Here is a 24,514-nt window from a genome sequence, read left to right as displayed (position 1 = left end):
CGAATAACCTGTTTAATGATTATTCAGAAATCGTGAGATGCGGTCTGGTGACTAAGGTTTCAGAAAAACATTTTCTTTATGGTGCCAACGTTTCGATCTTTATTGAGATCTTCTTCAGGGCCTGGGATTTATAAAAATTGTTTAAATTTTTTTCAATCCAATACAAATACATGTAGGATGTGGAAAATAGTGAATTTATACAATGCATAAAAATATATTTTTTTATATTCAATCCAAGTATTTCTACTCACTCATAGTGTTTGTTTTCTGCGTACCCTGTAACCTGTTGAACTAATAACAACTTTTTAACTTAAAAATAATCCCTTTTTACTTCAAATTAACCCTTTGAAAGCATCAAAATAACACTTTTTTAAACTTCAAATTAACCATTTTTAATATCAAATTAACCTTTTTTGATTTGAAATGAAATATTTTCAACTTCAAATTAATAATTTTTAACTGCAAATTAACCTTTTTAATTACACATTAAGCATTTTTAACTTCAAATTAACCGTTTTTAACATTAAACATTGAGCATTTTTCACTTCAGATTAACCTCTTTTAGTTTGAAATGAATCATTTTTCTCTTCAAATTAACCTTTTTAAATTTCAAAGGAACCATTTTTGACTATAAATTAACCATTTTTAACTTCAAATTAACATTTTTAAATTTCAAATGAATCATTTGTAACTTCAAATTAACCATTTTTAACATCAAATTAACCCCTTTTTGATATCAAATGCACTATTTTCAACTTCAAATTAATAATTTTTAACTGCAAATTAACCTTTTTAATTACACATTAAGCATTTTTAACTTCAAATTAACCGTTTTTAACATCAAATTAACCTTTTTGATTTCAAATGAACTATTTTTAATTTCAAATTAATTATTTTTAACTGGAAATTAACCTTTTTTAATTACACATTAAGCATTTTTCACTTCAATATAATCTCTTGTAGTTTCAAATAAATCATTTTTCTCTTCAAATTAACCTTTTTAAATTTCAAAGGAACCATTTTTGACTATAAATTAACCATTTTTAACTTCAAATTAACCATTTTTAACATCAAATTATCCTTTTTTTAAATTTTAAATGAGCCCTTTTTAACTTGAAATTAAACCATCCAGCTAAATAAGGTTAATTTAAAGTTAAAGTTAAATTTTGACTTGAAGTTAAAATGTAAAAAGGTTAATATGAAATTTAAAAAAAGTTAATTTGAAGTTAAAAAGTGTAAACTTGATGGAGAAAACTGTATTTAAAAAGTCAGTCAAATTGGCGTAATATCAACAACCCTGGCGACTATCAATTGTGTGAATGTATTTATTTGCGTGAGTTGTTATTTTTGAGTGTGTTTGTGATAGAATATCGAGTGCCCACAAAAACACGAATTATTCTAACTTATTTAACTTTACATATAACTGCAGTTTGATAGGGGGTTAGGCAACGGCGTAATGTCAAAAACCTGTTGGCTATTCAATTGGGTGAAAGTATTTACTTGCGTGATTGGTTAAGTATGTATGAACACGGTCTCGTGGAATATCGAGTACATATAGACTTGCTGAAACAGTTAGGCTAATTAAGATAGTGAGTTTTACTGTGTGTGAGGGTATTTATTGGCGTGAATGAAAGGAGGCGTCAAGGCGGAAATCGCCTTGCCGGTCTCTACCGAAGGTTTAGGCAATATCGTACAATAACTGAAATCCCCGTCGTTATTAACTTTGCGATCCAAATTTTAATTATTACTGAACGGGATTTGTCTTGTTTGCCGGATGAAATATTGAGAATGTAGAGCTTCGCGAAGTCAGAAAGATTTTAAGGATTCTCAGAGCTTTTCTTATTTATAGTCTCTGGGCCGCAGAACCGAAACTTTTCACGATGTGAAAGCGACAAAGGCAAAAATTCGCGAATTATGTCTGAATCGAATAATTAATACGTACGCATGGAAAACAAGCAGGTCGCTGTTAGAAAACGAAACGTTGAGTTGTGCCATTGTATCAGAAATCGGACAAAAATGCTGGTAGTGTATGATTAATGTCGTATTTTACCTTTAATGTTTGCCCGTTTCGATGTGGCCGAAAGTGTATGTGTGTTGGGGAGGTGTTTGAATCTATCATTGTACGGTTTCTCCTGACACCGAGGATTCTGTAAGTACCGTCTGTTCTCACATCTAATTCAGCCCAAGGCGGTCACGTCTCGCGGCGTTTGTCCCGGACTTTCGTACGTTTGGACATCGAATGCAGAGAAAGTGAAAACCACCCTTAGGCCCGGCAAACGCGCCTATTACCATCTTCTTAACCCGGCCAACCCCCTAATTGCAGTCGATCCATCCTCATTAGGCGTACGGCAATCTCCCGTTTGGCAAACGGTAATAGCAGAGTCGCAAAACAAATTGGAAGAAGGATATGTCATTCAAAGTATAATAACGGGGCACTTACAGACTCGGCGACGTAAATGCCGACTCGCAGAGCTTGATAAGCGTACTAGGCTGTAAAGCTCGTGTTGGATAAACATTCACTACAACCCAGTTTTATAGACGGTTATAAAATATAAATAATCAGTTTTAGGCTTATCTGTTTATACAGTTGTCTATAAACATTGTAACAACTGTAAGATCCCCAAAAGATAACATATTACAAAAAATTGTATAGTCAAGTTCATACATATTTCTCGAAATGGGTGGCTTGTAAATCATCAATCGATTTACATAGAATCAATGTTCAATATTAGTTGCCACTGTTTTGATGTTAGTAACGTGATTAAAATTTAAAATACTAGGTACTGTGAAACATTGTATTGCCCGAAGAGCCAAAAAATTAATTTCTTACCTAAAACGCTTGAGTAGGTGCGCGTTTAAAAGCTTGTTTTATTTACCTTCTTATTTACCATTTACAATATAAGTGTAGTGTTGTATATTTCATATTATACATGTTGGTAAGGTCTATTTACAAATATAACTTTTTTCCGTCAAATTAATCTTTTTAATTTTAAATTAGCCCTTTTTAAAAAAACCTAGATGATTAGAAATGTAAGCACGTAAATTAAAATGTCTTCATTTGACAACAATTAAATATAAAATAATTGACCTTTTAGAAGTCCATTTGAAAATAGAATATAATTATAATTGAAAATTATATCAAATTAAATTTGACAACAAACGAGTCCTCTTTTAATTTGAGATTTTCTTCAAAAAGATTTCTACATTTCTCAAAACAAAAAAAGAATGTTATTTTTATATTTAATTAATTTTTTTAAGAGTCCAACTATGTTATGCATTTTCTCAAATGTACAGTTTGATTTATTGATTTAAAGAACGGGTTAATTTAAGATTAAAATCGTTAATTTGACATTAAAAAATGTTAATTGAAAGTTTAAAAAAAAACAGTTCCTATATATTTTCGAATATTTGTTTAAACATAATAAAATATGTGGACGCTTATCCGACCATATGCAAATTAATTACACTTAGAATTAATAATTTGCTAAAATTATTTGATTTTTTAAAAGAAATGGTTCTTCTTTAATTTGATAATTATTTAACATAAAAAATACCACACAAAAATTAAAATTGATAGTCACATAAAATTAAACATAAAAACAATGAATCTTGTATTAATTCGACATTTTATTATAAATATGAACTACGCGCTTTACGTACCAAATATTTTATGTTTGAACGGAAATAGGGCACATAAGAATTTTATTTTTATTTTTTGTATTTCATTCTAATTCTTATTGTTTTAATGTTTTATAGAAAGGGTTAATTTGAAATTAAAAAGTTTTAATTTGAAGCTAAAATGTTAATTTGAGTAAAAGTTAATTGGAAATTAAAAAGGCTTAATTTGATGTCAAAGAGGGTTGGTTTGAAATAAAATAGATTCATTTGAAATTAAAAAGGGTTAATATAAAGATAAAAATGTTAATGTGAATAAAAAGTTAATTTGAAGTTAAAAAAAGCTTAATTTGATGTCAAAGAGGTTTGAAATAAAATAGATTCATTTTGAAATGAAAAAGGTTAATTTAAAACTAAAAATTTTACTGTGAATAAAAAGTTAATTTGCAGTTAAAAAGGTTTAATTTGATGTCAAAGAGGGCTGGTTTGAAATAAAACGATTCATTGAAATTAAAAAGGGTTAATTTAAAGCTACAAATGTTAATGTGAATTAAAAGGTAATTTGAATTGAAAAGGCTTAATTGAATTCAAATAGGCTTGGTTTGAAATAAAATAGATTCATTTTGAAATTAAAAAGGGTTCATTTAAAGCTAAAAATGTTAATGTGAATAAAAGTTAATTTGGAGTTAAAAAGTCTTAATTTGAATTCAAAGAGGGTTGGTTTGAAGTAAAATAGATTCATTTTAAATTAAAAAGGGTTAATTGAAAGCTAAAAATGTCAATGTGAATAAAAAAGTTAGATTAATTAGAACTTTCAAAAAGGTTAATTTAAATTTAAAAAGGCTTAATTTGAAGTCAAATAGGGTTAGTTCGAAATAAAATATATGAGTTTGACATTAAAAAGATTAATTAGAAGTTAAAAAAGGTTAATTTGAATTGAAAAAGGATTAATTTGAAGAAAAAAGGTTAATTTGAAATTAAAAAGGGTTAATTTAAAGGCAGAAAGAGTTTATTTGAAATTAAAAATAATTATTTTGACTAAAAAAAGCTACAATAAGTTTAAAAAAGTATTAATTGGTATATATTTATGTAATACATGTAATACATTAATGAAAAATATTGTTTCACTAGACCGAAGGGTTGTCATACCCTGTTATTTGACCGGATACTTTACCCAGATATCCAGGAGATAAAAATACTATTATTATTATTATCTGTTCTGCGTGAAATGTGTTACTTGTTAAAATCTAGAGTATATTAAAATCTCCCAAATATGAATGAGGAGGGGCCGTGTATTTTCTCGAAAGCATTCCAGAAATGGTTGGTGGAATAGTTAAAATAATAATAGAATAATAACGGAGTAATTATTATGAATAGTAATACTAATAGTGCTAATAAGCTTTTTCTAGTGCTTTGAAATATTATTCCTGAAAGATTTGCTTTCTATTATTGCCTGTTTTATAAACTACAATGTTCTTCGCATTTTTGATCATCTCTATATGTTTCTTTCTGTGATATTAAATCCGGAAAATATTTTGGGCTAGACAGCTTATATTTCTCTTTGTTGTCCTATTTTTCGGATTGGAAAGACGATGTCTAGAAGAGAGAGGTGCTTTGTCTATTTTTCCTTCTGTCATTCTGACTCCGACGCGTTTATCCTCCCCCGGAATTCAATCAAATCTTATTTCGACTTTTCTTCACATTTCTTTCTGATTCATCTCTTGTTCTGAAGTCCTCCCCGAAAGGCCGAGTGGATCGGAACGGAAATCACGCAGTCGAGCACACCTTTCTTCTTGAGAGTCGCTTTCGTCTTTTTCATTATGCTCTCGAGTGTCCAATTTACTAATTTCGAAGACTCCTCCCCGTCATGATTTTCCAATTATAAAATTGACGTTTCTTTTTCTTCCAGTACACAGTTGTGAATAGCAAAAGTTCTTTGGAGGAGTTCCTGCCGGCGGACCAGATTCCGACGACGTGCGGGGGCGACGTGAGCCACGACCACATCGAGTGGTGCGAGTTTTTTAGAGTGAGTCCACATCGACTTATTAGAAAATATTATAAAAATCCAACTTTCACGTTCCTGCGTTTTTAGGAGTACGAAGACTTAAAAGAGAAGTGCACCGAAAACGGGCGGAGGATGGTCCAGGTGATGGCGGATCTCCCGTCGACCGGCGAGTTGACGAGGATGCAGGCTGTTCAGGAGGCGAGGAACCTCGCCAGGGCGGTCACGGACCCGGACCTCAACAGGCTGAGGACGAGAGGTCCCGCCGTCCTGGAAGCTCTCAGGCAAAGGGCTCTTTGGCTCCCGGCCAGTGAGGACGTCAGGTAATTTCACAAAATTGATTACGGCTAAAAACACCGTATACAGTATACAATCATACCTTTCCTTCATGATGTTCATGACCACTTCCTGCTAAAGGATGTTTAATTTAATCGCTTCAATTTTCCTCATGCTCCAAGTCGAATCAGATCATCCTTGAATATTTTTGCAGTCAATTTACACATTTTTTTTCAAATATTTGTAAATATTTCATCATTTTTAAACACTAATCTTTAAAATTATACGCACGATTTTTTCGTCCCTGTCTTAACTTAAAAAAAAAAAGAATATGGCTCGCACTACATACACAATATGATGACGATTAGGCATGGTACAAACTTGCCTCTAAATACATATTTAAATAACATATCCTCATCTGGACTTTTTAAATATAGCTTTATCCATCAAATTCACCCTTTTAAACGTAGAATTAACCGTTTTCAATTTCAAATTAAGCTTTTATAACAACAAATCAAACCTTTTAACTTCAAATGAATCTTTTTTTAACTAAAAATGTACCTTTCAAATTCAAACTAACCCATTGTAACATCCAATTAACCATTTTAACTACGAATTAACCCTTTTTAATTTCAAATTAACCGTTTTTAACATCAAATCAAACCTTAAAAATGAACCTTTTTTCAACTAAAAATGGACCTTTGAAAATCAAATTAACCCATTGTAACATCCAAATAACCGTTTTTAATTTCAAATGAAGCTTTTTTAACGTCAAATCAAACCTTTTTTAAAAATAAAAATTGACCCTTTCCTAATTAACCCATAGCAACATCCAATTCACCATTTTAACTACAAATTAACCCTTTTTAACTACAACTTTTTAATTTCAAATTAACCGTTTTTAACATCAAATCTAACCTTTTAACTACAAATGAACATTTTTTTTCAACTAAAAATCTACCCTTTCAAATGCAAACTAACCCATTGTAACATCCAATTAACTATTTTAACTACAAATTAACCGTTTTAACTGGACTTTTTGAACTTCAAATTAACCGTTTTAATTTAAAAAAACATTTTAAAACTCAAATGAATCTTTTTTTAAACTAAAAATGGGCCCTTTCCTAATTAACCCATTGTAACATACAATTAACCATTTTAACTACAAATTAACCGTTTTAACTGGACTTTTTGAACTTCAAATTAACCGTTTTTAATTTCAAATAACTTTTTAAAACTCAAATGAACCCTTTTTTAAACTAAAAATGGGCCCTTTCCTAATTAACCCATTGTAACATCCAATTAACCATTTTAACTACAAATTAACCCTTTTTAACTGAACTTTTTTATTTTCAAATTAACCGTTTTTAATTTCAAAAAACATTTTAGAACTCAAATTAATTTTTTTTTAAATTTCAACTAAACTATTTCTTCAAATGAAACTTGTTAACTAAAAATGAACTTGAATCAACTTAAAATTTAACATTTTTAAATTCAAATTAACTTTCTTAAATTTCAAGTGAACCATTTATAACTTCAACTTAACCGTTTCAATTTAAAATAAACCTTGTTTATTTCAAATAACTTTAAATTAACTTTTTTTAATTTCAAACGAACCTTTTTTGCAACTAAAAATTGACCCTTTCCAATTCAAAATAACTCTTTGTAACCTCCAATTAACCAACTCCAAATTAACCCTGTTAACTGCATTTTTTAACTTAAAATTAACTTTTTGTAATTTCAAAAAGTTTTTTTAAACTCCAATTAACCATTTTTAACTTCAACTTATTTCTTCAAATGAACGCTTGTTAACTAAAAATTAACTTGAATGATGAAGAAATCAAATTTAAATTTATCCTTTTTAAATTCAAATTAACTTTTTTAAATTTCAAGGGACCCTTTTCAACTTCAAACTAACTTTTTCAACTGCAAATAAATCTTTTTTTAACGTCAAATAACTTTAAATGAAGCGTTTTTTAAACGAAAAATGAACCCTTTCAATTTCAAATTAATCCTTTTTAAATTCAAATTAACTTTTTTAAATTTCAAGCGAACCCTTTTCGACTTCAAATTAATCGTTTCAACTTCACATAAATCTTTTTTTAGCTTCGAATAACTTTCAATTTAGCCTTTTTTTAACGAAAAATGAACCCTTTCAACTTCAAATTTATCTTTTTTAATGTCACTTTTTTCAATTTCAACTTAACCGTTTTTAACTTCAAATTAACTTTTTTTAAATTTCGAATAAACCCTTTTTAATTTTAATTAATAATGATTAGTTTGAAAGTAAAATATTTCATTTGAAGTTAAAAAACCTTAATTTACAATTTAAAAAATTAATATGAAATACACAATGTTTAATGTGAAGTTAAGTAAATTGGTTAAAAGGAAATATTATTTAAATACTTAGAGGTAAGTTTGTACCAGAATTAATAAATTAATCTTTAACCTGAGCATAATCATGTTTGTGTCTAAAATCTATGAATTGAAAAATTGAAATGTGTAAGATATCGAATTGCAACGTAAAAAAATTTACCCATCCTCTTAAACTTCTAAGTACTACAATTTTAATAGAATTTATTTTATTTTTTTATAGAAGCGGTCTGGAAGCTCTGGAAAGCCTTTACAACGAGGTTATCGGAACGGCAGACAAAATAGAAGAACTGTCTGAAAAGCGTCGTGCCAAATTGAAAGACATCGCAAGGATCAAGGCTTTGGAATCGGAAACTGAACAGGTATTTATTTATCTCCACTCACAAATCTACCGAACAAGACGTCAAAGAAAAACGCGATTAATATCCTAGTATTACCAGCGTGGATCAAGTGTGATATATTTCCAACGATTTGTCACAAGTCGGTTTACGCCGTATGCATACCATTGACGAACGACACGGTTCCATTTTGAACTTTCACTAAGCACTAAGTAGAAGGCAGTTCACTTTGTTCACGCCCTCACATCAATCAACTTACCTTCACCTTCCCACGTTTGGATTTAATGTGATGAGCAACCCTCGGGATTATTGTTTTTGTGTATGTGTTTTTTTTCCATTTAGTACCTTTTATATTTCTACTGTTGGGCCGCAGCGAAGCGATCTTTTTTTTCTAAACGTGATCTTTAGTTATTAAACTGCCTCTCAGTAGAAATGAATATTCTAATATGAAATAAACACATGTCAGATGTTCAAAGGTTTGATATTGAAAACATGAGCAGGATTTTTCTGTTAATTGCGTTCAGCTGTAATAGAAAAAGCTCAATGTGAAAACTTTGTAACTAAAAAAACACAATTTTTGGACTCAGAATCTAAAGGGTGTCGAGTATTTATGTAAAAGTAGACCTTATTTTGTGAAATTTGTCTTGGATGTGTAAAATAAAGATGATGATAAAGATTTAAATTATTCCCCGAGTCCTGCTTTTTTAAAACTTAATTTTTTTTAAATCGTACATTTTTGAACGAGCACGTACGTGGCATGTTCTGATGTGTTTTACTGTTTAATTTTGCATTATTTGACGGATTCGAACATGGATCCCTATCAATTCGGACTTAACGGATTTACGGACTAAACGGATGTTTGAGGTGTCGATTTTTTTTTTTTTCTATCGTACTTTGATGGAATAAAATATATTTCGCTTACTATTCACTCAAACAAACAAATATACACTGTAGGTCTACACAATAATTACATATAATATTTATTTAGAAATCTTGACATGCTGTCTGGTGTGATGTAGGTTTCAGAAAAACATTTTCTTTATCGTGCCAACGTTTCGATCTTTATTGAGATCATCTTCAGGACCTGGGATTTACAAACATTGTTTACATATAACAATTACATTTTAGATGTATGTAATTGTTACATGTAAACAATGTTTGTGAATCCCAGGCCCTGAAGATGATCTCAATAAAGATCGAAATGTTGGCACGATAAAGAAAATGGTTTTCTGAAACATACATCACACCAGACCGCATCTCACGATTTCTAAATAAATATCGGTTAACGGTCACTAATTACCACACATTATATATAATGTTTACAATATTTACTTTGTATTTCTCTTAAAAATCCATATTTCTTGCTCAACGACTGTCTTTATGTTGGGTGCCTGCCTACTCGCTCCCCGTGAAGGGCCGAGGCGTATAGAGGTATCACTGTTATTCCTCTTGACAGAATAGCATGATTTCATGTCGCTATGAATATTTTTACCCATGTCAAGACAATATCTTAACCGATTGGATCCCACGTTCATAAAAAATCTAAATAGACTCATTTTAAGAGGAACGGGTAAGCGATACTTAATAAAATTGACAACAGGACTTTACAAAATGTCGATAGCTTCCTGTAAAATACAAGGTTAACTTGAATGTTGAATCATATATCGTTTAATTGAGCCCATTGTTCGTGTTATCCACCTCGAGGGGTTTTAATTTGCCGAAACACGACAGGGGACATGCTAGAGCTAATGAATAATTTGACTTGGGAAAATTTCATTTGCTTAATAGGATGTTATCGTTTTGAATTTCCGCACAGCCTCCAAACCAACTAACAAGGGGACGACCGGGTTGATTGGGTCGCGGATTTGGGCCAAAATATTTTTGGTGATTTTACACTCCAAAATATCGGTCTCGTATTCACCACTTCTTGTCAATAAGCTCAGTTTTAGCCCCAAAAAAATTTGAAATTTTCCGTTTTTTAATATTTTTATTTCGCCATTATACTTAATCAAAACCACTATGTTAATATATCATTTTACGTCAATTTTTATGTAGATTGCAATAAAAATATATTAAAAGCTATCAAAGTTTATCAGTAACCAAAAAAATTCTAAAACCAAATAAAATTTATTATATGTGTTAAAACGGAAAATTTGGTGTAACGTAAATTTTTTATTGTAAAGCTTGTAAATATCAAATTATTATTTAAAATTAGTTATGTATAAAAGGTTTTTATTACATTTTCAGCTCTTATAAACCTAATGTAAAGTCCATTACAGTTCGTGGTCCGATTGACCAATTAACATTTTTCAGTTAATTGATATTTGTGAAAGGTATTGGTTAAGATGAAAAAGAGTACGCTACTACAAAGAGCGGTTGAGATAAAAAAAGTCAGTGTGACGAGCGGGATTCGAACCCACGACCTTCGGCTAGGTACGCCGCTACTCTATCACTTGAGCTGTCGTGTCTTCGATCCGCTCGGACATCAACTTCCCATCTAACTTCACCTCTTGAATTTTCCCTCCTTTTTGCCATGTAAAATTAATTATTCAGAAATCGTGAGATGCGGTCTGGTATGATGTACATATTCTTTATCGTGGCAACGTTTCGATCTTTATTGAGATCATCTTCAGGGCCTGGGATTTACAAACAGTGTTTACATTTAACAAATACATGTAGGATGTGGGAAAAAGTGAATTTATACAATGCAAAAAATATTTTTAATCTTCAATCAAAGTATTTGTACTCACTCAGTGTTTGTTTTCTGTGTAATTGTGCCATTCTTACGTGTCGTGTTGAGAATGTGTGTAAAATTAATGTAAAATATGCAAATCAATTTTCGTTAATTATTTAGTCAACTATATTTTATAATTCCATTATGTTTAGTAGTCTATTGACCAAATTACTTCTTTCAGTTAATTATTCTTTTTATGTAAGTTCTTGGTTGAGATGAAAAGTCAGTGTCGCAAGCGGGATTCGAACCCACGACCTTCGGCTAAATACGCCGCTGCTCTAACCACTTGAGCTATCTTGACTTCCAGTATTAGTTTATTATATTATTATTTTATAATATTATTAACAAACACATATAATCAAAATGGAACATGTTTAAATAAACGGAAATTTAAAAAAAAAATAAACCATCGACTTTTATGGTTTAACCCTTTTGTTATTATTTTTATAGGTGTACTGCTTTTGCCATAAACTTAAATTTTTCTCGTTATATTTTCTTTTTTTGTAAATATCTCTTATTAAAGTGGCAAAGAATATTCTTAAGATAATTTGAAATTAGGCTGCCTTTTATTTATTTCTAATTTCAACGCCTTGCTGCTATCATTTTCTTTCAAATAATAACAGTCATCATCATTTGGCATCCTTTTTCCTGTAGTTGAATTAAGTCACTTTGGGTCTGATTTTCTTGGTTTATTATTTTTTTTACATATTTATATGCGGTGTGAGAAAATACAAGTCGGACGCTCTATTTTCAATGTGCCCTGATTTTCATTCTTATGGTTTTTTGGTCTTTGGTCCGGTTCATCTCAATTAATACACATAGATTGATTCTAAACAGACAAAGTTACATAAATAATTTATTGGTAAGTTAATAGGTATAGGATAAATTATCGTTTTAACCTCGATTTGACCAAAGTAGAACATGGAAGCACAACGCGTGTGTTAAAAGAGAAAGAAACGTCTTCCTATTATATGATTTCAAATGGCTAACGTAAAATTTAATGTAATTATGTTTTCTAGACCGTAGAGACATGCGGTCGTTTTACTAATGAAGTCTGCGAAGAGTCAGGCTTTGACTTTTTCTTTTTTCTCCATGTTATAAATTATAGCAATATATCATTACGAAAAAAATGATTAAACAGGTTTTTAGTTAAAAAATGATCAAATCCAAAATCTTATTATCTATGACCGCTTTGAAGATTTACCAAAGTTTGTTTCCTTTCATTTTGTCCGTTATAGCCGTCTCATTTATTTTAATTTCTTCTAGAAATTTGTGATGGCCTCTCCTGAGTTTTGGCTTTATTTCCTTGTATCTCAGGAGTTTGTTGCACACTCAAAAGCCACCTTTTGGTTACTATGACATAAATATTTCATGGTGCGGTTTCCATTGCTGTAGTGCGCATGTGTAGTGTTTCTGGCCATCATCCTCCAAGTGACTAGGAGTCTGACGGTTGTGGTGTATAACCACTACACCATCCTGGTATTTATCTATCAATTTTTGCGGCATAATCTCTGATCAATGCTGAGCAGATACTTGACTTAATGTAGAACGTTGGCTAATTGTTTTTTCATTTGATCCTTCAGTCAAGGGTTATACCTAGGTACTTATTTCTTTGGAGAAAGTAATTTCATCTTTTATAGTGGGTGCTTTGAGATTTCTGTTCCTTCTTCTTGTAAAAGATGTGAGATATCATTCAATTAAGTCAATTAAAAGTCAGTGTCACGAGCGGGATTCGAACCCACGACCTTCGGCCTGATACGCCGCTACTCGTACCATTTGAGCTATCGTGACTTCGATTCACTCGGACACTAACATCCCATCTGAACCCCACCTTTTGAATTTTCCCTCCTTTTTGCCATTTTTCAAAGCGGCGAAGACACAATAGCTCAAGTGGTAGAGTAGTAGCGTATCTAGCCTAAGGTCGTGGGTTCGAATCCCGCTCGTGACACTGAATTTTATCTCAACTAAAAACCTTAATTAATGGAAAGATATTAATTTGTCAAGCGGACCACGAAAACTAGTGAATTGGTGTGAGATATGTTTTCTTAAAGTTTATGTTTAAACCCATTTTTTAACTCCATCTTCCTACAATATTGAGGCCGTTTTGCATTTGATTTGACAGAGTGACATGGAATTTCATTTTTATGATTGCTACTAGGTCATCTGCATAACCTATTGGTATCTTAAAAAGGCCGTCATCTAATACCACAAACTTAAATCTGATACAAATTTGAATGGAGAAAATGTACTATTTAATAGTTCAGATTAATTAAAAGAAACTTCTCCCTGTAAAAGCGAATTATCTGAAATACTGAATTTCTTTTTGAACAATATTGGCTTGCTGTCACAATAGATGGCTTTTAGAGAAAAAATCTTATTTGAAGCCAAATTGGATAAGCCTTCTTATGATTTGACTAGAATGTATGGTCAAATATTTCATAAGACAGGCAGATATGACAGGATGAAAAACATAACATGAAGAAGCTACCTTCCACGAGTCGGACTGTACGGGTGAGAGACTCTTTTTGAGTTATTAGTGGCAAATTACTACATCCCATGGTACTCTTTAAGACAAATTACCCAATGCGGACCATTAATATTTCTTATCCTCTCTGGCTAAAGTCGAGTCTACTTTGGATTCCGAAGGCGCTCGTTTGTAAATCCCATTCGGTTTTACTTTCTATATCGGGCCGGTATAAAATTCTCCGTTGGCCCATTTCTCATGGGAGGAACGTTTCTCTGACTAATTGAGTTCAAAGTGGAATCCTAAAGAATATTTCGTTTGTTCCTTAATTTCGTTCACGCCGATTATATGTAGGTCGTGAAGCTGATAAACAGACAATGCGATCCTGACTTTCCACTTCTTTCTCTCTTTCTACGTTTGACTATCCTGAAATGTTGACAGTTTGTCGTTTGAGTAAATTGAAAAGGTCAGCCGTTTTCAAAAGTAGACAAGCCATAGGCAAAACTAGTCGATTTCGACATTCTTTTACTCAGCATTTTCCTCGATTGTTAATTTAATTAGTTTTCTGTCGTGAAAAAGCGTTTTAGAACATTGGAAAAACTTTTTACTAGTATCATCCATCACGAAGAATTGGACTCGACTTGAAGGGGGAAAAACAGAAAATCAGCATTTTAAGATAGTTTGAAAACTTTTTATAGTTTCCTCCATCACGAAGAATTAGACTCGACATGAAGGAAAAAAACAGAAATTCAGCATTTTAACAGTTTGAAAACTTTTTAATAGTTCCTCCATCACGAAGAATTATACTCGACCTGAAGGAAAGAAAACAGAAATTCAGCGTTTTAAAAAATTTGCAAAACTTTTTATTAGTTCCTCCGTCACGAAGAATTGTACTCGACCTGAAGAAAGAAAAAAATTCAGCGTTTTAAAAAATTTGCAAAACTTTTTATTAGTTCCTCCATCACGAAGAATTATACTCGACCTGAAGGAAAAAAACAGAAGAAATTCAGCGTTTTAACAGATTTTCAAAATCTTATATTAGTTTTCTCCATTACGAAGAATTAAACTCGACTTGAAGGAAAAAAAAAAAAAGAAATTCAGCGTTTTAACAGATTTTCAAAATCTTATATTAGTTTTCTCCATTTCGAAGAATTAAACTCGACTTGAAGGAAAAAACAAAACAAAATAAATTCAGCGTTTTAACAGATTTTCAAAATCTTATATTAGTTTCCTCCATTACGAAGAATAAACTCGACCTGAAGAAAACAAACCAGAAATTCAGCGTTTTAACAAATTTTCAAAATCTTATATTAGTTTCCTCCATAACGAAGTATTCGACGTGAAGGAAAAAACAGAAATTGAGCGTTTTTGCAATTTACAAAACTTTTTATTAATTTTAGTTCATTAGTTTAATAGAAAAATTACACTCGTTCACATTTTTCCAAATCCATTTTTCGTTACAAAATATCTACGAAACCGCCTCATCGATCGAATTTTCCAGAACGTAAACATTATCCTTTTCAAAAGTTAATAATACTGCAACATTGGTAATAATAAAATATGGACATTTTGATCGGTATATCTCTGAAAACATTCGGTCAGAAACTGTTGACCAAAATGTACCAATTTATTTGTGAGAAATCGTGTAATCTCATATCTTTATCATCCTTAACACAGAAAAAATTCACTCCAAGGTCAAACCGAACGCTTCTATTTATTTGTTTATTTTCCATGATAACTAGGTACAAAAATGTATAGTGGACAAAAAAGGTAAAAACAACATTAATAACTGGCCGACGAACGTAATGATCGTTACATAGCCCAATTGTGTATGTTGCGCTCTACCATCCTCGAAAGTCTATGGTTTAAGGCCAATGGGAGTTTCGATCCAGGATTGGTCGACTGCTATGTACTACGGCTATAGACGATCCATCGCACACCGCATAGTCATTTATCAGCTTCATTGATAGCTAGTCAAATCCAAACGAGTAAGTTCTAAAACAGTCATCAGATTGCTTGAGGCTGAGTCTCTGGATTAGGCTAGTCTCTGGACATCCCGCATCAGGATCTACCCGAGAACCATCGAATACAAAGGCTACAATTCGTAATATAGCATCATTCTTGGACTCTTGAACAAAAGGAAGACAAAAGGAAGGATCTCTTTCTGCTGACCGGGACATTGTGAAAACGCTTAGCTACAAGTGCCATGCTTGAGTCCCTTTTCAAAGATGGTTTTGATGAGGTGGAATCCAAGCACGTACCGAACTGATTATCACAAAATGGAGGTTTTGACCGCCTGAGGGGTATTGAGGTTCTTCTGCTCCATTTATCGGAAACGTCATGATAATTCTCGACCGCATGTAGCTCGTGTTGTCACCCATTACTTAGAGGATGTAGGGATCTCCTGTCATAAATTCCGTAGAACACTCATGGGACATGATAAAGAGTCTGGTTGGACATCGTTCTCCGCCACTAACAAGCGTTGAACAGGTTGAAATCGCTCTTTTTGAAGAATGGGATCCTGTTTTACAAGACGAACTCCGATCGCTTGTTTACTCTGCCGAAGAGCCTCTCCGCGAGGCCAGGGATTTTTTCTTCAATATCTTGCGTTTTCTTTTGATGTACTGCATAATGAATGTTTTCTTTTCATATATCTTAGTACTAGTTTTAACTACAAGACATGTGTTGACAGAAGATTTCACTCTCAATTGATAACCCCGAATACTTTTTGGTCTTTTTTGTTGTATCAGATTTCTTGATGTCTTCTCAGTCCTGGATGTCCAACGGTTAAAAAAAAATCTTGAGAATTGTGTCAGCGCCAAGAAAGTTTTTCGGTCGTTTAATGGTCTACCAACGTGCTCAGCATTTTTCGCGAAATTGGAGACTGTGGTTGTCGGAATTTATCCAGGTGTTGTCAATTTCTGTAGGATTTCAGCTTTTGTAGTGAAACAGTGAAATGATAATATACGAATTTAAAAAAAAATGTAATAAAAGCAACTAGTACTATTTGCATTACTTAATTTTAAATACTGTCATATGACTGTCCAGAGTGGGGAGTCATCCCCCTGTTACAATTACTCGAATCTGTTCCATTGATGTACCTAGACTGAACAATTTATAAAATAATGCTTTTCTTTCGGGAGACTCCAAGGCGGATTTAAAATCAACAAACAACACGTTTTTTACGTGTTATTTCTTCTTTGATCTTTACAATATTTAGCAGATTAAACATGCTATCGACCGTGCTATAACCTTTGCGAAAACTCGCTTGGAACTGACCTAATTTATTATTTTCTTCAACCCAATTTTTTCAATCTATTCAAAGTAAGACGTACAAAGGTTGTTGCTATCGGGTCTGCGAAGGAAATCCAACATTTTATTTGAATAGTTTCCCCATTTCTGGATAATATCCAAGGCGTAAAGGTCTATTGAATAAATAATTACGTCTTTAGTTAAACGACACTAAGAATTGGAAAGTTTACGGTGTCACAGATGTCAAGTTGAAAGTAATTCTAATTTTTCCTTTTAAAGTCAAGTTCCAAATTAATACCGGCATAAAAACCCCATGAAGTCAACTTTTATCGCAGCCCGAGGGCGGAGCACGTTCATGGGTGAGCGCGACCCCGGGACATCAGGGAAAATTCAACTTTTAATGGGATTTGTTTACTTTTTATAAACTGGGATGCAACATCTGCTAGAAACATGGGTTGACTGGGCACAGTGTAACTTTACAGTTGGCGTAAACAATTTTAATTAAGTGACGTATTTTTATGTAGGAAATTATTTTGAACGTCTTCAAAGTCATTTAGACTCACTTTCAATTCAAAGTTGGTCACGAAAAATAACTAATGATGAATATTGACTATATTACTCAAAACCCATTTATGTCTTTCGGCAAGTATAATTATAAACCTTGAGAAAATGATTAAATAATTATTTATTTCTCTGTATCAATTACCCCACGGTTAAGCGGGGAACACACGCGACGCAACGCAACGCGGCGTGACCCGACGGCTTGCCTCGTTTTGTTAGGGTTTGACAGCTGTTGGTCAAGCGCANTTTCCTCTGTTTTAATATGGTTTACATTAAAATAAGCGTGTTGTAATAAACATAACGACAAAAATACATATAGTTTGAAATAAAAATATGATTGTCCGGTCCTTTTGTTTTCGACGTACTCGACGAAAATCTGGACAGTGGGGAACTTGTTGCATAGAATTGGGTGCGTGGCATCGAGCAGATGTGCATGGGGTAACTCCATCTTATGGACAATTGGACATTGGATTTACGTCGGGTGGTTTCGGATCACGTCGCGTTGCGTTGCGTCGGGTGTGTTCCCCGCTGGATTGTAGCGAAGTTTCTCTCGCGTGTCCCGTTTCTTCAGCATGCCTTTGTGAAGAACAATGAATGAAAGGACTACATTTCCTATTAAACTGTGTGGTTTTAAATTAATTTATTATTATAAAAACGCCAGCAGAGTTTACTATGAACGGGCTTATTAAAGGTAAGTCTTGCATGAAAGTCGAGAAGGATGGAAATTGGCTTTCGTTTTTGAGGGGCATTTTATTGAACTATTGTCCGCTCGAGGGCTGTAGTTTAGTTAAAGACGCTTCATTTATTCTTTTTTATTACCACTGAAGCTTCCCTCTCCAAGAGAAACTCTGGATTCTCCTAGAAACCGTTGATTATCGGATTATTCGACTTTTACATCAAAAGGCCGACAATCGGCTGTAATTAATAGCCTTTTGCGGGGTACCAATGATGCTCGTAGATGCCGAGTAAAAAAAAAGAAAAAAATTAGGCCAGCGCCTAGAATTTTGTTTTCTGGAGCTAAACGGACGAGGTCTCTTCTCGTGATGGCTTTGTACCATCTGCATCAAGGAAAACTCCCTTCATTTGTGTTTAGATCTTTAACAAAGATTAAATTGGCTTTCATTTATCCTTGATGATGATGTAGGATACTAGGGAGTTTTTTCCCCAAGCATTGAAGGCTTATTGTACTTTTCTAGTTCCTTATTAGTCTGTCGATTTAAACTTTTTTTAAGGGGGCCGCGGTGTCCGAGTGGGTAAAGCGTCAGACTCTCGGCTGGTAGATCCCGCGGTCGTGGGTTCGATCCCCACCGTCGCCTCTGGACTTTTCTGACCGCCTAAGGAGGACCGGTGGCCGCAATTGAAAGAAATTGACACGGCACTCATCAATGGAAGGAGCGGGATCAGATCTCAGCGACCCTGAATTTGGTCCCAACCCTCTTCAAAAATGAGTTTCTTCGATGGAAGAACAACAGTACAACGAGGGCTCAAGTTCACATTTGTGTTGCGAGTCCCCAAAATATGGAGCCAGGGATAAAGTACAATAAGCTGTACAGCTCACTGCAGTGCTCAGGGAGAAAACAAAATTCACTAGGTCATTGAAAGTCGTTGCTACCATTCCCTGGGTTTTCTTTGTATCCTAGGTTATGTCTCCATTGAGTGGTTGCTTCGCGTGGCTGTTTTCTCCTTCTTATTGAATAATGTACAAATGGGGTCATCATTGAATACATGCTATGTAGGTGTTTTCTGAGATGCCAGTGACCGGGAAATAGTCCCATCATCCTCTGTGTTTAACCTTCTCAAACTGTAGCAGTGAGTTGGTGAGGTTTGTTTAGCATAGATTTACATTTTCTAGCATCTCTAGAGTTTATCCACTAATTTTGTCTTTTTTGGAGCCATTCTGTGATTGAGGATTCTATGTTTAGTTTCGTTGTCCCAAGGAAGGACTATTTTCGTTACCCCAAATTTTCTTGTGTCCTGATACCCATGAATCATCCATGTGATTTTTTTCATATACTAATGCTTTAATAGCTGCTTGGCTATCCGATGCCGTAAAAATTTTTTGCCAGTGTAAATTCTTTGTAAGGTTCTTCAAAGATTTTCTAAGACACAAGCATTGATGGTATTTCAGCTTGAAAGAGTGAGGTGTACTTTCCTAATGATTTTGATTGCTTGTGTTTTGATATTGTACATCAAATGCCTGATTCGGTGCCTTCTTGTGTTTTGGAGCCATCTGCTTACCATATCCGTAAACGGATGTTCTCCTGAATTCTTATTCTCATTTTTAATCTGTGGAAACTTAGGATGTTGTATGATGTATCGGTAACAAAAGAAAGCTACATTTTTCTTCATCAGTGTACATAAACCGTTCATATAGTTCAGGAAAAGTGAAGGGCCTAGAAGAACCTTGCCGGACCCTGAAACTGCCCTAGATAGTATGTGTCCTTAATGGTATTTATTTCCACAATAAAATGGTCTTACAATGAGACATTTCATTAATTTGTTATTTCATCTTAACTTTTCAAAAGTACGGTAAAATACACGATGTCTTAGTTATTTGTGATTATTGCTTAATGTAAGGTTTAATTGTTTAAATGCGGTAACTAGTAAATGTTTCGGTAAGTTTGACAGGTGACGGGGAACGATTTAGTCACCACATCAATAATAACAACCCTGGGGGCGATATTAAGACGACGAAATCTCTCGACACACCTGCTTTTAATATTAAAGAGATAGATCCTTCTCGGGCCAGTGTGTTTGCTTTTGCATTACCGAAAAATTCCCCTGGTTTTGGAAATTTTGGATGCATTAACTGGCTAGTTTTGTTGTGATTTTTTTTCATTCTTCATTTATCCTTAGATTTAAACAATTTCTCCGTCATGACGACCATCTCCAGTCCTCCGAAAGAACAACGCAGTGACTGATAGCCTCCAACTTTGCATTTATCCCTCATCTTGCTTCAGGCTTCGATCCTTTATGCTTCTTACTCATAGTGCATGGCGCGTTTTTAAATAAGCTTAACGATTTTTCGCTTCCAAAGAAATACTTTATCTTTGGTGGAGGATCGAGTTACTGCATCCAAAGGTCGGTTTATCTAATAGTAAATTATGGCTTATGCTTAGAACAATTACAACAACACCCTTATAGATAAATTTTGAGCGTTTCATTTAAGAAAAAAAGTTGCTTGGAATAAAAATATTGATAGATCTTGTTAGAATACTAATAGTATTGATGTGCTGAATTTGTTGTACTGATCTAATATTGCCAAATTGGCCTCTCACCTAATGAAGTTAGTGGGATAAATATCGTTGGCGTTGAGTCATTGGGAGAACGAGTGACTCACATGACCCAGTACGCGCACGCAAACCCGTTGTAAATAAGCAGAGAATCGATTTTTGCGAATTCTCTGGTTTGAAAGTCCAGTTAAAGATTGAAGGCCCGCTCCAAAAGTTCATTCGGACCGTACTAATCTACCGACGACGTTAATCCGGGAGTCGTGGAGTGTCTGGTGAGTTTGTCGAGTTCGGCGGATTAGCCTCGGGCCGGTTGGAAAACATCGTCTTTTATGGAATGCGACGTATTAAGGTGAAGGTGAACAGACGGAGTATGACTTTCGACCACATTTCACAACAAACAATTTTCGAATAGATTTTCGTCCATCGAACTCTAGAACAAACGGAACTCCGTGAAAGCGAATAAAAAAATTTCTCGTCATCGAGTGGGCTCAAATGGCAAAGATATCGGCTTTCAACCTTCATCGAATGTCATCGATAAAGACACGTGACCCATTCAAAAACCTAGTCTATCCTTGAAAAATTATCTCCCGAGAAAGCCTACCGGCTGTAAACATTCTGAGCTCAATTTCACTTAACATCAAGCTAAAAGTATTTTACATTCTTCTACTTACTCCCTTCAGTCTCTAATAGAATAGAAAATTAAATCTGTCTCGAACTGAAATAATAATAGTTTCATAGTCCTAATTAAATTGATAATTTCTCAAAAGCTTGACGAAGGTAGTGTTTTCTTAGCTTTCAATTTAGATTACATCCTAATTTTTTATTAAAAAATTATAATATCAAAGGCTGTCATCAATTATAATAAGATACTTTTTAATTAACTTCATCTTTTTTTGTTAGTTGTGTTTTTTAATTAAATTCATGTAGGGAAGAGTCATGAACGTATCAAACATTTTTTTTTTAAATTCCGCTTGGACTATTTTTCTCTACCCTCATGAGTTTATGGTGGCAGTGGTTTTCCTTCAATTTTTCATCCCGTGTATTGGCAACAGTGATTTTTAGGCGCCAATGTAAAATCTCCATACTTGGAATCTATCTCCAACCTCTGCATCTTTTATTGATTGTTATATTTTCCAAGCATAAATTTTTAATAATTTAAACTTTTTTCGAACAAAGTTGCTTCAGAGCCATGCCAACTTTTAACAATTTCGTTTAAGGTTAGCAGGAAATCCCGGGAATTTAGGACCGGTGCAGTGTTGCTCCTGCTCTATGTCTGTCCGTGTATTGGCAACACTGATATATTTGGCGGCCAACTCACGGGATTTCCCGCTAACCTTTTATTTTCATGAAGTACAACAAATACGGGAAGGGCAATAACGAGTTTTTAATTCCTTCTAACTGGTATGTTTACAGAAAGAATGTTCCAGTTAAATATTATCTTCAAAACACATGGGTCTATGATGAAAGAACACATCCTGTGAAACTGTCTTGCACAGCTATGAATAGATCATAGTACCAGAGAAAACCATTCTTGATCTTTTTTTACAGCCCTTGATACCATTCCTTGAGAAGAATTATTATTTCATAAAAAAACCGAAAATCTTTCAGGAAATTGATAAGATCGGCATATTACACGAATGTTCATGTTATAAAGGGATTATCCCGACCTACATTACAAGATAAAATAGTACAGAATATTCAGGGGTGTTGTATCTAGCTCTTTGTTTCATAGATACAACAGCCTTTTCCTAGCTATTGTAGGGCAGTTACATAGTTTATTTTCTGTTGTCTGTTTCTTCTATACATATCGACGTTGGTTGGTCATCGGTTGAATGTTCCGGTTTTATAATGGGATTTTATTTGACAATGTCGAGTAGGTTTTCTTCTTTCTCCCCATTGGGCTAGGTTTTGCGAGTAGTTTTTTCAAATAGTCAATTTACCAGTTATTTTTTAATGTGGCTATAGAGTTTATGCCAAAAACCGCAAAATGTATTTGAACCTATGAGCTGTTCGAGGCCCCTTTCAAGCGAGCATGTCTCCTGTGTCGTCTGACATTCTTTCATGACCTTGTACAACCGTTTACAATCTCGGTGTGACAATTTCAAACAAAGAAAGTTGGAGAAAGATCCTACGTCTGGGTATAAAAGTAAAAATTGCTAGGCCACGGTAAGGACTGCTGACCTATTGAGGGACCGGTCCCGCTTCCCTCGACGGAATTCTCACCCAGTGTTAAAACAATCAGCAAACGAAAGTGGAAGCCTAAAATCCGATCATCTCTATTTATCTAACCCAAACGATTTGTATTTGAGAAGTACACTTTCACCCTTTTCAGGCGGCCCTTTTGATAAATTGCCGCTGTCTTTTCTCAGGAGGTTTTCCTACAAATGGAAACCTTTGTACACAGGATGAACCTTCAACCTTCGCATTTATTCTCCGTCGGAGAGTTCAAATCAAAACAAATGTCTTTATTTCTCCATAATGTAAAATCAGTCTACAAAATATCTATTCTTATGCTTATTTATGAACAAATTGTTTATTTAAAATATTTCTTTAGTTCGAATCTTCTTTTCAATTATTAAAATTAAGGTAATCAGTAGTCAATGAATACATCCAAAATTTCCAAAACCTGGAGAAACACAACAACCTGATATCACCTTGGGTACCAGGACATAAGGAAATTTTGAGTAACGAAAAAGCAAGCGCTCCTGGCCAGAGGGTGTTCTGCAATGTCATATGGCTTGAAACTATTCTGGGAGGAACAACTTCACAGAATGGAAGCATAATAGGCAAAGGGAGAATAGATAAACGATGGGCAGTAAACTTATGTTAAAATTACCTTCACCAAGACTGGCATACTCACTGCTACAGTTAGAGAAGGTTAAACTCAGAGGAGTGATAGGACTATATACTGGTCAGATGCATTTGAGGCATTTACACAACAATGGTATGGTCAATGAAGGCCTCATTTGTAGCTTATGGAATGGAAATATAAAAACAACCTCTCATGGAGAGATAACCTAGGGACCAGAAGATCTGGAAAAAGAACTGCATCAATGACTGCCAATGACCTACCTACTCACTGCTATTGTTAGGGAGGGCTAAACTCAGAGGAGTGATAGGACTGGTCAGCGGCATTTGAGGCAATTACACAACAATGGTATAGTCATTGATGGCCTCTTTTGTAGGCTATGGAATGGAAATATAAAAACCACCCATGGAGACATAACCTAGTGACCAGAAGATCTGAGAAAAAGATCTGCATCAATGACTGCCAATGACCTACCTACTCACTTCTACTGTTAGGGAGGGCTAAACTCAGAGGGTTTATATGACTATTTATCGGTCACTGACGTCTTGGAAAACGTGTACACAACATGAGTGTATTTAACGAAGACCATGGCCACATTTAGTTACCACGTTACGCTAGATGCCACTACCGCTTATGGAATGTTCTCGCCCTCCACTCTGCAGCCAGAGTAGAGCCCTTTCGGGTATAAGAATGGGCACTGCCCGGTGACTTCGGACTCGATTCCTCAACGAGGTCTCATTAATCACTAATGGAACGCTGTCATCGACAACGTCGACAGCAAGGGTACTCGCAGCATTAGCCCGATTCTTGCCTTCTCAACACACCTGGCTTGGCTAAAAACTGCTCTTCTCGGCTAA

The 24,514-nt window shown here is 33.9% G+C and overlaps 1 protein-coding gene across 6 annotated transcripts in view; it reads left to right on the top strand.

Annotated features, from left to right (window-relative positions):
• The window catches only part of LOC106670926 (puratrophin-1-like), a 463,198-nt gene that overhangs the window by 313,033 nt on the left and 125,651 nt on the right, over positions 1-24,514 (top strand). For all 6 annotated transcript variants that reach the window (XM_014401935.2, XM_014401713.2, XM_024225911.1 and 3 more), the window contains exons 9-11: positions 5,525-5,641; positions 5,708-5,940; positions 8,490-8,628. In XM_014401935.2, coding sequence (XP_014257421.1) covers positions 5,525-5,641; positions 5,708-5,940; positions 8,490-8,628 — 489 coding nt within the window. The remainder of the gene's footprint in view (positions 1-5,524; positions 5,642-5,707; positions 5,941-8,489; positions 8,629-24,514) is intronic.

Source organism: Cimex lectularius, unplaced genomic scaffold (genome assembly GCF_000648675.2).
Source record: "Cimex lectularius strain Harlan isolate CLEC.00 unplaced genomic scaffold, Clec_2.1 scaffold23, whole genome shotgun sequence".
NCBI lineage: Eukaryota > Metazoa > Arthropoda > Insecta > Hemiptera > Cimicidae > Cimex > Cimex lectularius.
This window is presented reverse-complemented; position numbering and strand designations above follow the sequence as displayed.